At 40.6% G+C, this 10,989-nt stretch overlaps 1 protein-coding gene across 1 annotated transcript; it reads left to right on the top strand.

Annotated features, from left to right (window-relative positions):
* The first annotated feature begins 466 nt into the window (after nt 1–466).
* On the top strand, nt 467–1,676 carry LOC123459423 (cleavage and polyadenylation specificity factor subunit 5-like). The gene is made up of 2 exons (XM_045146046.1): nt 467–582; nt 685–1,676. Exons 1-2 carry the CDS (start codon nt 467–469, stop codon nt 1,430–1,432), a joined length of 864 nt encoding a protein of 287 aa, XP_045001981.1. The 3' UTR covers nt 1,433–1,676.
* Nucleotides 1,677–10,989: the final 9,313 nt, after the last annotated feature.

The raw sequence follows: 10,989 nt of genomic DNA, 5'->3' as shown, positions 1-10,989 counted from the left end.
ATCATCAGTACTTATTTCAAAACCCTATCCTCCACAAAACTGGATAATATGGAGGAGATGGATAAATTCCTGGACACATACCATCTATCAAAGCTAAACTGGAAAGAAAGAAAGAAAGAAAGAAAGAAAGAAAGAAAGAAAGAGAGAGAGGGAGGGAGGGAGGGAGGGAGGGAGGGAGGGAGGGAGGGAGGGAAGGAAGGAAGGAAGGAAGGAAGGAAGGAAGGAAGGAAGGAAGGAAGGAAGGAAGGAAGGAAGGAAGGAAGAAAGAAAGAAAGAAAGAAAGAAAGAAAGAAAGAAAGAAAGAAAGAAAGAAAGAAAAAATAACTTGGGGTTCTGACTGTTAATGGCGGGCGGCGGCTGCTGAGCGGGACGCAGATTACCGCTGCCCGCTTGGGGGAAGAGTCCGCTCTGCCCCCTTCCCCACCCAGCCGCGGTCCGCTCTCCGCCAGTGCCCGAGCTGGGCAGCATGTCTGTGGTACCGCCTAATCGCTCGCAGACAGGTTGGCCGCGGGGCGTCAACCAGTTCGGCAACAAGTGCATCCAGCAGACCAAGGCCCTCACCCTGGGGCGCACAACCAACCTGTAGGTGCGGCGCGGCCTGCCTTCCGGGGGCCCTCGTCCCTCCCTGGAGGTCCCCCGAGACTCTCCTGCTTCCCGCTGGCCCGGTGATGCCTGTGCTCCCAGGCCTCTTTCTTCCGCGTCCGCCCGCTCCAAGGGCAGAGAGCCCCGCTTGACAGTTTCCTTTAAAGAAAAGAAGGCTTGTTCCCTTCCCTTCCCGCCCCCCCCCCCCCGCCCCCGCCCGCATTCTGTCGTGAGGAGTAAAACTGATGTTGCCCTGGAGCTCATCCTTCCCCTTCCTCTTCGGAGGTATCCTCTTACCAATTACACTTTTGGCACAAAAGAACCACTCTATGAGAAAGACAGCTCTGTTGCAGCCAGAGTTCAGCGCATGAGGGAGGAATTTGATAAAATTGGCATGAGGAGGACTGTAGAAGGGGTTCTGATTGTACATGAACATCGGCTACCCCATGTGTTACTGCTACAGCTGGGAACAACTTTCTTCAAATTACCTGGTGGTGAACTTAATCCAGGAGAAGATGAAGTTGAAGGACTAAAGCGCTTAATGACAGAGATACTAGGTCGTCAAGATGGAGTCCTGCAAGACTGGGTCATAGATGACTGCATTGGTAACTGGTGGAGACCAAACTTTGAACCTCCTCAGTATCCATATATTCCGGCACATATTACAAAGCCTAAAGAACATAAGTTGTTTCTCGTTCAGCTTCAAGAAAAAGGTTTGTTTGCAGTCCCTAAAAATTACAAGCTGGTAGCCGCACCACTTTTTGAATTATATGACAATGCACCAGGATATGGACCCATCATTTCTAGTCTCCCTCAGCTGCTAAGCAGGTTCAATTTTATATACAACTGAATTCCAGTGCAGAGAAGTACAAGAAGCCAGCTCTGTGAGCACAGCTGTATACAGCGTCAAATGTGGAAAGGTTTTTGGTTTCCTCTTCCCATTCCCTAAACTGCCACCTCCCTCTGTTGTTTGAATAGTAGACTTAATACGAAGAACTAGATTGTGCTGTAAACAAATGTGATAATGTTTATTAACTTTTGGTTTTACCCATACCTTTTTTTGTACAACATTAAAGAAAGTGAACTTTCAAAAAAAAAAAAAATAACTTGGAATAACTTTAACCAAGGAAGTGAAAGATCTATACAATGAAAACATAAAAACACTCAAAAAGGAAATTGAGGAGGACTTGAGAAAATAGAAAGACCTCCCATGCTCGTGGGTAGGCAGAATTAACATTGTGAAGATGGCAACACCATCAAATGCAATATACAGATTGGAAATCCCTATTAAAATCCCAACATTGTTCTTCACAGAGATAGAAAAACTGATCTCAAATTTCATATGGAAAGGTAGAAGGCCTTGGAAATACAAGCATATCCTCAGCAAAAGAAATACTTCTAGAGGCATCACCACACCTGATCTAAAGCTATATTACCAAGCCATAGTAATAAAAACAGCATGGTACTGGCATAAAAACAGGAGTATAGACCAATGGAATAGAATTGAAGCCTGGACTATGGATCAAGCAAGTACAGCTACTTGATGTTTGACAAAGGCCCTAAAAATACAGGAAAAAAAGATAGCATCTTCAACAAATGATGCTGAACAAACTGGATAACCATATGCAGGAAATTGAAACTTCATTGACACATTCCACCATGCACTACACTCAAGTCCAAATGGATCAAAGACCTCAGTTTAAGACCAGAAACTTGGCTAGTACTGGAAGATAATATAGGAAGAACTTTCCATGATATTGGGATGGAAAAAGACTTCCTGAAAAAAACCCCAGTAGCTCATGATCTTAAGCAGTCACTCAACCAATGGGATCACATGAAGCTGAAGTGTTTCTTTACAAACAAGCATAGAATAAGCAAAACCAATAGATTACCCACAGAATGGGAGATAATATTTCATGATTATCCAACTGACAGAGGCCTAATCTCTAGAATCTACAAAGAACATAAAAACCTAAACAATAAAATGTCAAACATTCCACTCACAAAATGGGGCAAAAAGCTGAACAGGTAGTTCACAAAGGAAGAAGTACAAATGGCAAGCACACACTTAAGAAAAGCTTCATCATCCCTAATCATCAGGGAAATGCAAATTTAAACAAGTATGAGATTCCACCTTACCCCAGTAACCATAGCAAACATCAAAAAATCAAATGAAAATAAATGCTGGCAAGGATGTGAGGAATTAGGAACCCTCTTCCCCTGGTGGTGGGAATGTAGGATGGTACAACCACTTTGGAAAGCAATATGGAGACTCCTGAAAAACCTGACTATGGAGTTACCAACAAACCCAGTTATTCCCCTATTGGGCATATACCCTAAATTCTTTAAACCACAGTCCAGAGAGATTTTCTGAACCATGTTTATAGCAGATCAATTGGTAATAGCTTAGAGCTGGAATCAACCCAGATGTCCATCACTAGAAGAATGGATGACTAAGATGTAGTATATCTACACAATGGAATTCTATACAGCAGTAAGAAAAAATGACACAGTGAAATTTGAGGTAAAATGGTTGAACATGGAATAGATCATTCTTAGTGAATTAACCAAATCACAGAAAGATAATCACTGCATAGTCTCACTCATCTACAGCACCTAACCTGAATCTACACAAGATGCAGACATACCCAGAAAGTATCTTGAGGGCTAGCCAATAGTGTCGTTGGGGAGGGAGGGGAGAGAAAGGGAGAGTGTGGGAGACACAAATCTAGGCCCTAAGGGCCTAAAAGGCAGACCAAATGGTTGAATCTTCACCAGGCCCTTGAGAGAACACCTGAGCCACAAGACACTGGAGAGTGTTTGATTAAGACTGACCTTAATCTTCTACAGGTCCTCTCTCTCTCTCTCTCTCTCTCCCTCTCTCTCTCCCCCCCTCTCTCTCTGTTCTAACTGTTTTATATTAGTTATCTTTTTCTTCCTTTTCTTAGTGGGCACTGACCTGTAATTCCCAGTACCAGCATGTGACTATCATACACAATGAGTTTTTGATCAGAAGACCTACAAGGTTTCTTAAAAGAAAGACAGATTTCTGTCAGAGTACTTGATGACCCACCTAAGGTTAGTGGGAAGATCCTACTGCTGAAGACACCACATGCTATTAGTATAGAACATGTAGTGACCTGACTGGAATGTGGAAGAGAGTCAGTCACCAGACAATTAGCTCATCTAGTGTCAGAAGGTGGTACATGAGCAACTGGGGGAAATTGACAAACATCTTTCTAAGCAACTCACAATCTAAGCTACTCAGCATCAAGGAACCTGATGTGATTCTCACGTAAGTGTAACAGTGGCACACAGCCATGCTGGGGAACCAACTGCTCTTGATTTGGCTAATAGATCTGCTCAGTGGAACAGAACCCTTAGCTTGAGCTGGGAAACAAGTCATAACCATATCTAAACAATGAGCCTGCTCTCCACTATCAAGGTCCCACCAATTGTGGATTACAAGAGGAGGTACACCTATTAAATTCTCTCTAAAATAATAATGGTTAATCCATTTATCTGGTGCTGACTTCACTCTCTGTTGGATAATTTGCTTCCCTTTTCCAAATGGAAGCAGAATCTGAGGAGAGAATCAGCCCATTGCACGTCAATAGGGCCCCAGATGAAACCTGAAAACAAGAGTAATTAGAGAAATGAGTAAGAGTTCTGCTTTCTTGGTGAACCTTGTACCAGCACAAGGGTGAAAGAGATAGACACAGAGAACACTCAACTCCTACCAAAGCACATACAGAAACACAGAGCCTCCCAAGGCATCATCACTGAAGAAGACCTAAATTAATCCCAACATGGCTCAGGGAAATTTGTGGAAGAGGGGGCAGAAAGATTGTCAGAGCCACAAGTTGGGTTATTATGCACAAAGACATGGCCTGTTACCCATAACTGATGTCTAACCCCACAATGCATGAACCATATTCCCCAATGATGAGGGTCCCTGCAGAGGGGGAAGGACAGGGAGGAGGCTAGTGATGGTACCAACATGACTCATCACACACTGTGTACATAACTATAAAAATAATTTATTTTTGTTTACTTGAGAGAGAGAGAAAGAGAGAGTGTGAGAGAGAGATAGAGAATGTGCACACCAGGTCCTCTATCCACTGCCAATGAATTCCAGACACATGAGCCACAATGTTTATCTGTCTTACATGTGTACTAGGGAATTGAACCTGGGTCCTTAAGCTTCTCATGCAAGCTCCTTAATAACTAAGCCATTTCTCCCCCTCCAATTAATTTTTGAAATAAAACATAAAATTAATGTTATAAACCTTATTCAGTAGGGAAGACTAGTTATTCTTTACTCCTTTAGGTAGATTTTAAGCTTTCATTCTCACTATAAAAAAAAATAGCAAAGTATTCATATTGAAGATGACCAACAATTTGGTGAATACAAGATTTAAGTCACAGATTGCTTTAGATAAATGCATGTGTTAAACTAACCAGAACCTTTACACATTTGGGAACACATAGTTCTTAAGATGTTAACTCACAGAGATGATTTGACAGGATTAATTTATTAATTTATAAATTTATTAATTTAATTAATGAGGAATCCTGTACTATAAGAGAAAATATTTAATTTGAACAGAAAAATATTTTAAATGATTATAATGCATCTTTCAATTTTTGTGACATCATAAAGAACATATAAAACATGTCTATGAGAAAGTTTAGGAGATATAGCCAGGGTTACTCACAATAAATGTGTGTGATAGGGTCATTTATTTGACTTCTTCACTGTTTGAAGAAAACTTAGAAAACAGATTTTCATGAGTATCACATTGGTGGTAAATGTCATCTTTAAAGAATACAGTTTTAGTATGATAAATGTCTCTGAAAATCATGACCCAACATACTAATAACTGGGGGCTAACTCCACAATGCACGACCCATTTTCAATAATAAGGAGGGTCTAATGGGAGGGGGTAGATCACAGATGAGCCTAAATAATGGTACCAAACTGCCTGTATTTACTGAAAAGAAAACTAATAAATTAAATTAAAAAAAAAAAAAAAAAAAAAGAATACAGTTTTAGCTCCCAAGCTAAAAACATAAAATTAGTACTTATGCTTAAAACTAAAACAAATCAGGAGAAATTGAGTTGTCTTTGTCTATTGGTTTCAAAATATTCATCGCATTGATTTGTCTTACTCTGGTAATTATTTTGCCTTCATTCAAAACCTTTCAACTTTGTTTTAAATCTCAACTTCTCTGCCATGCTGTAACTTGAAAACACATAAAGACCTTTTTCTTTTTTTGTTTTTTCTAGGTAGAGTCTCACTCTGGCTCAGACTGAGCTGGAATTCACTATGTAGTCTCAAGGTGGCCTCTAACTGATGGTGAACCTCCTACCTCTGATAATATTTTTTAAATTTATTTTTACTTTATTTATTTGAGAGAGAGAAGGACAAATTTTGAAATACATATTATTCAATATTTTCACCATATAGTACAAGAGATTCCCACAACTGAAATATATGCCTTTTACTAACATCTAGTAAACACTTGTTGATCATAGCTGCCACCATTATACTCAATCGTTATTGGTTTTGGTTTTTAGAACATGACTAGATCATGGAGCATGTGAAGTATCTTTCTATGCCTGTCTAATTTCACTTAGCAAAAGGACTTTACCATTCATCCATTTTGTTATGAATGACAATATTTATATCTTCAAAGTTGAGTCATATTCCCATGTATATACACCACACTCTCTTTATTCATCATTGATAGACACTTTAGTGAATTCTGTATCCTGAAATTTATGCCTAATGCTGCAGTTGGCATTAGATATCTCTGCATACTGATTACAATTCCTTTTGCTCTAATCCCAGAAGTGAGATTGCTAAATCACATGACAGTTCCTTTTTTAACTTTCTGAGAAGTTGTCCACAGAAACCATACTAAATTATATTCCCATCAATAGTGTACAAAGGTCTATTTTCTCTACATAATCTCAAACACTTGCAACATTTCATCTTTTTGGTAATAGCCATTCTAGCTGGTGTGAGAGATTAGATAGCTCATTATAGTTTCATGACATATCCCGGACAACTAGTGATATTGACCATATATTTTGTCTATGCATTGGTCATTCATGTTTTCTTTTAATAAATCACTATTCAGATGCTTGTTTGATTTTTAACCAGGTCATTTTCCTGTTAATGAAGAAATAGAAGGAAGCTAGCTTCTTTCAGGCAGTTTCAGTTAGAAACTGAGGCCCAGAGAAAACTGATGCCACCTCACGTTGGAATGAATGGAACTCTTGGCAGGAATGGAACGCCTGAGTCTGATGGAGACTCACCTACAGCAGATACAGTGTCCCCTGCTGCCCATAGTCTAGTGCAGTACTGGCCAAAGGACAAAAACTTGTTTCCTCCTTAATAAAAGGATGAGTCTTCCTAAAATGGGTAGACAACAAATCAAAAAAGCCAAAAAAATGTTAGAAAACTGAGGGATTTCCACCAAGGATGACTAGTCCTACTACAAAGTCTCCAGTGAACTCATAGAGAAGTCAACAGAAATTTATTCCCAAAATGAAAACACAATAACTAATGAGACCCCAATTTAAAAAACATTGCTGAATTTGAAACAAACTATCAAAGAACCTACTGAATCAGAGAAAATCTTTGCCAGATATACTGCTGACAGAAACCTAATATCTAGAATCTACAAAAAAATGAGAATACTAAATAATAATTAAAATAATCAATCAACCCACTCCAAAAGTGAGGCAGAGAACTAAATGGGGAGTTCTCAGAGGAAGAATTACAAGTAAGAAAATGTTCAACATCCCTAACCATCAGGAATATGCAAATTAAAACAACTATGAGATTTCACCTTACCCCAGTGAAGATAGCAAACACTAAACAATCAAATGAAAACAAATGTTGGCAAGAATGTGGAGAAATAGGAACCCTCATTCACTGTTGGTGGGAATGTAAGCTGGTACAACCACTGTGGAAATCAATATGGTGACTCCTGAAAAAGATGAATATAGAGTTAACAACAGACTATGCTGTTCCCTTCCTGGGCATTTACCCTAAAAGCTCCACATCTCTGTTCAGAGATATTTGCTCAACCATGTTTATAGCTATGTAATAGCTAAAAACTGCAATCAACCCAGGTGCCCAAGATGTGTTATATCTATATGATGAAATTCTATTCAGCAGTAAGAAAAAGTGGCACATTGAAATTTGTAGAAAACTGGTTGAACTTGGAACAAATCACTCTACTTGAACTTACATAATCACAGAGACACAATCTTCACATGTTCTCACTCATCTGCAGTTCTTAACCTGGATCAGCCCAAGTTGCTGAAATAACTGAATAGCATCTTGAGGCTTGGGTAGCATCTTGAGGGAGGGTAGGGCTTGGTGGAAGGGAAATCATGGGACTTAAAGGTCAAACCCTCCTGCAAGAGGACCTTAGAGGGAGCACCTGAATAGAAGGGCTCTGGAGATAGTGAGATGTAAACCTAACCTCAAATTTCTCCTGTTTCTCTTTCTGCTCTGGCTTTATCTTTTTCCTTTTCCCTTGTCACTGGCCTGTAATTCCCTGTGCCTGGATGTTGTCTACATCCACAATGAGTTGCTGATCAGAGAGACCTACTAGATCTCCTAAAACAAACAAGACAGACTTCTTTCAGAGCACTTGATTACTCACCAGAGGTTAATGGTAAGACACTACTGCTGAAGACAGCAAACAGTGTTGGCACAGATCATGGAGAGACCTGGCTGGAATCCAGAGGAGAGCCAGTCCCCAGACAATTAGCCCATCTCATGCTGGAAGGTGAGCAACAAGTGGAAGTGGCCAACATCTTCCCAAGCAACTTAAAGCCTAAGAGACTCAGAAGCAAAAACTGGTCCTGGGGCTCACACAAGTGCAATAGTGGCACACAGCCATGGTTGGTAACCAGCTGCTCTTGGATTGCCTAACAGATCCACATCAACTCCCCCCGCCCCACACACATACCACAGTATGCAAATGCTTTTTTAAAAAGCTTGAACAAAAGTGCAGTGTGTAGGTGGATAATTTTGCTCCCATAGATTATTGCCATTTTCACCTTTAGTAAGAGAAGTGTTTTTGACATTGGAAGTGATTTTTGTGGAGACTCAAAACACCTATAATTGCTTAGAATAGCCAGGCATGATGGCACACACTTTTAATCCCAGCACTCAGGAGGAAGAAGTAGGAGGATTGTTGTGAGTGTGAGGCCACCCTGAGACTACACAATGAATTCCAGGTTTGCCTGGGCTAGAGTGAGACCCTACCTCAATTTTTAAAAGAGTGCTTAGAATAGGTAACTTCAGTACTTAGTGCTCAGTGAGACATCTAAATTTTCCCCTTCATGGCACAGGGAATATTCAGGAGGAGGAAGTGGAAAAATGTAAGGCTCAGGGGATGGCGAAGAGTACTTTGGAATCCTACCTTCTGGACACAAAGTGGCTCTGGCATCCATGACCTCACAGTGGCTGCTGTTACCTGCACAAGACTCACACAGTATCAGGCCATCAACCTTCCATCATGGATGACAGAGGAGTGTTAAAAAATCCAAACTATCAAAGCAGTAGAGGAACTAGCTGGGAAAAATTAGTTCAATGGAAGGAGGAAGAGAAAGTGAGCATTAAAAGGTAATGAAAGAGGATGGTGAACAAAATACATCATATACATGTATGAACATGTTTAATAAAAACTCTTAAAAATTTAAACAAATAAATAAATTGCAAAAACCCTACAATTTGTGATTTATCCCTAGATAAATTTAATAATTCATAATTTATCCTTCTTGAGTTCATCTTTATCAATTCTTGTTAGAGTACTGGACCTAAAATTGGGGTCCATAAACTTGGGAGACCCTCTGAACCCCCAAATTCTGCATCATTCTTACATTGAGGGTTTGGATATTAATGGTTACAAGATAAATGCTATGGGTTCCCTGATTCTTGCTCCAGAGTCCTGCCGCAGTATCCCTGAAGGCATCCAGGCAACTGGGGTGGGTGAGCATGTGATGAAAGAAACACTCCTGGGAGAAAGTTGAACAGCTCTATCTCCATTTCTTGTCAGTGAAATGGATTTATAAGCATCTGAGGGTGGGGGGAAGGGACTTAAGGGGATTGGATGTACCAAGTTCATTTCTGATGCCTAATTAGCAGTTGGGGACATTCATTCTAGTATGTAGGCAATGGCAGGGGAGAGTCAGGTGATGTAAGGCCTCAGGGGGCTGGGCTGTATGAAGGCTGATAAGGAGTTTCCTAGGCAACTGGCCAAAGGTTACATGGCTATGGGCAGAGCCTAAGTTCAGGTGTGCTGGGCTTGGACAGAGAGTGGCCTCCTATAGCCTGGGGGTCCTTGGCCATGCCTGGAATTTCAGGCCCCTCTCCTGAAGGCTCCAGCTGGTGCCTGGCAGTGCCTGACAACTCCCCCTTTGTTTCTATAATGGGGCAGTCATCCCAAATGAGTAAAGGTAAATTTTAAATGGTAAATTTTAAAAATTTACCATAGGTCCAGATACAGTTAGGTGGTGTATGAGGACCTGATTAGTAGCAACCTCAGCAATATTAGTTATTTGTTATCTGAGAAGTTTGATGAGACAGGGGGCTACAAGTAATAGGGTTACTATAGTAAGGAAGGGTCTAAGGAGAAGCCAAGTAACTAAAGGGTTACAGAACCAGGTGGCGGGGTCCTAAGGCTTGTATCAGTCAAGCAGCTTAACATTTGATTCATTAACAAAGAAAACAATATTTCTGTCCCAAGACCATACATACCCCCCCCACCAAGTTTAGCAGTAATGAAGTCTAAGGCTAGACAGTTTTGAAGTACCACACCCATGAGAAAGTTCACTGTCTCTGGAGAGATTTAAGGCTGTTGGTCACTGGAGGCACCCAGAGACAGCTTCACATTGAGGCTCACCACCAAAGGGATGAATATCTTTCTCAGTTGGTGCAAGTGTAGTTTGTAGATTTTTGTGTAGAGATACACCTGTGAAGCAATAAAGTCTGGGAAACAATAAGTGGGAGAGGAAATATTGATGTATGGAGAACCGATGTCTTGACACAACTGGTCCTGATTGTGGAAATATTGACCAGGCATTCAGCTCTGGTCCACTTAGAGCTGGACAGGCAGAGAAACATAACTTGTCCTGCATCAAAGAGGGTGAGGTCTGTCCTTTGTAGAGCCAGGGACTCAGAGCATACATGGAAAAAACAGTTCTTTGGAAATGGGCAAAAGATAAGAAATTTTTTCTTGTCCTTTTCACCTTCATGTTTCCAGTCACCCTAGTTATATCTCCTTTATTTTCCCCTCTCATGAGAAGACACTCTAACTGCTTTTAGGGGACTGGGATGAAGACATCAGATCATTTCCTGCTCAATGGGACACAAAGTG

Source organism: Jaculus jaculus, chromosome 3, assembly GCF_020740685.1.
Source record: "Jaculus jaculus isolate mJacJac1 chromosome 3, mJacJac1.mat.Y.cur, whole genome shotgun sequence".
Classification (NCBI taxonomy): domain Eukaryota; kingdom Metazoa; phylum Chordata; class Mammalia; order Rodentia; family Dipodidae; genus Jaculus; species Jaculus jaculus.
This window is presented reverse-complemented; position numbering and strand designations above follow the sequence as displayed.

Excerpts from the sequence above, each read along its gene's own strand:
- LOC123459423 (XM_045146046.1), top strand. The coding sequence starts at position 467 with ATGTCTGTGGTACCGCCTAATCGCTCGCAGACAGGTTGGCCGCGGGGC. Across the intron at positions 583-684 it reads CTGGGGCGCACAACCAACCT|GCCTCTTTCTTCCGCGTCCG; the intron begins GTAGGTGCGGCG and ends CTGTGCTCCCAG.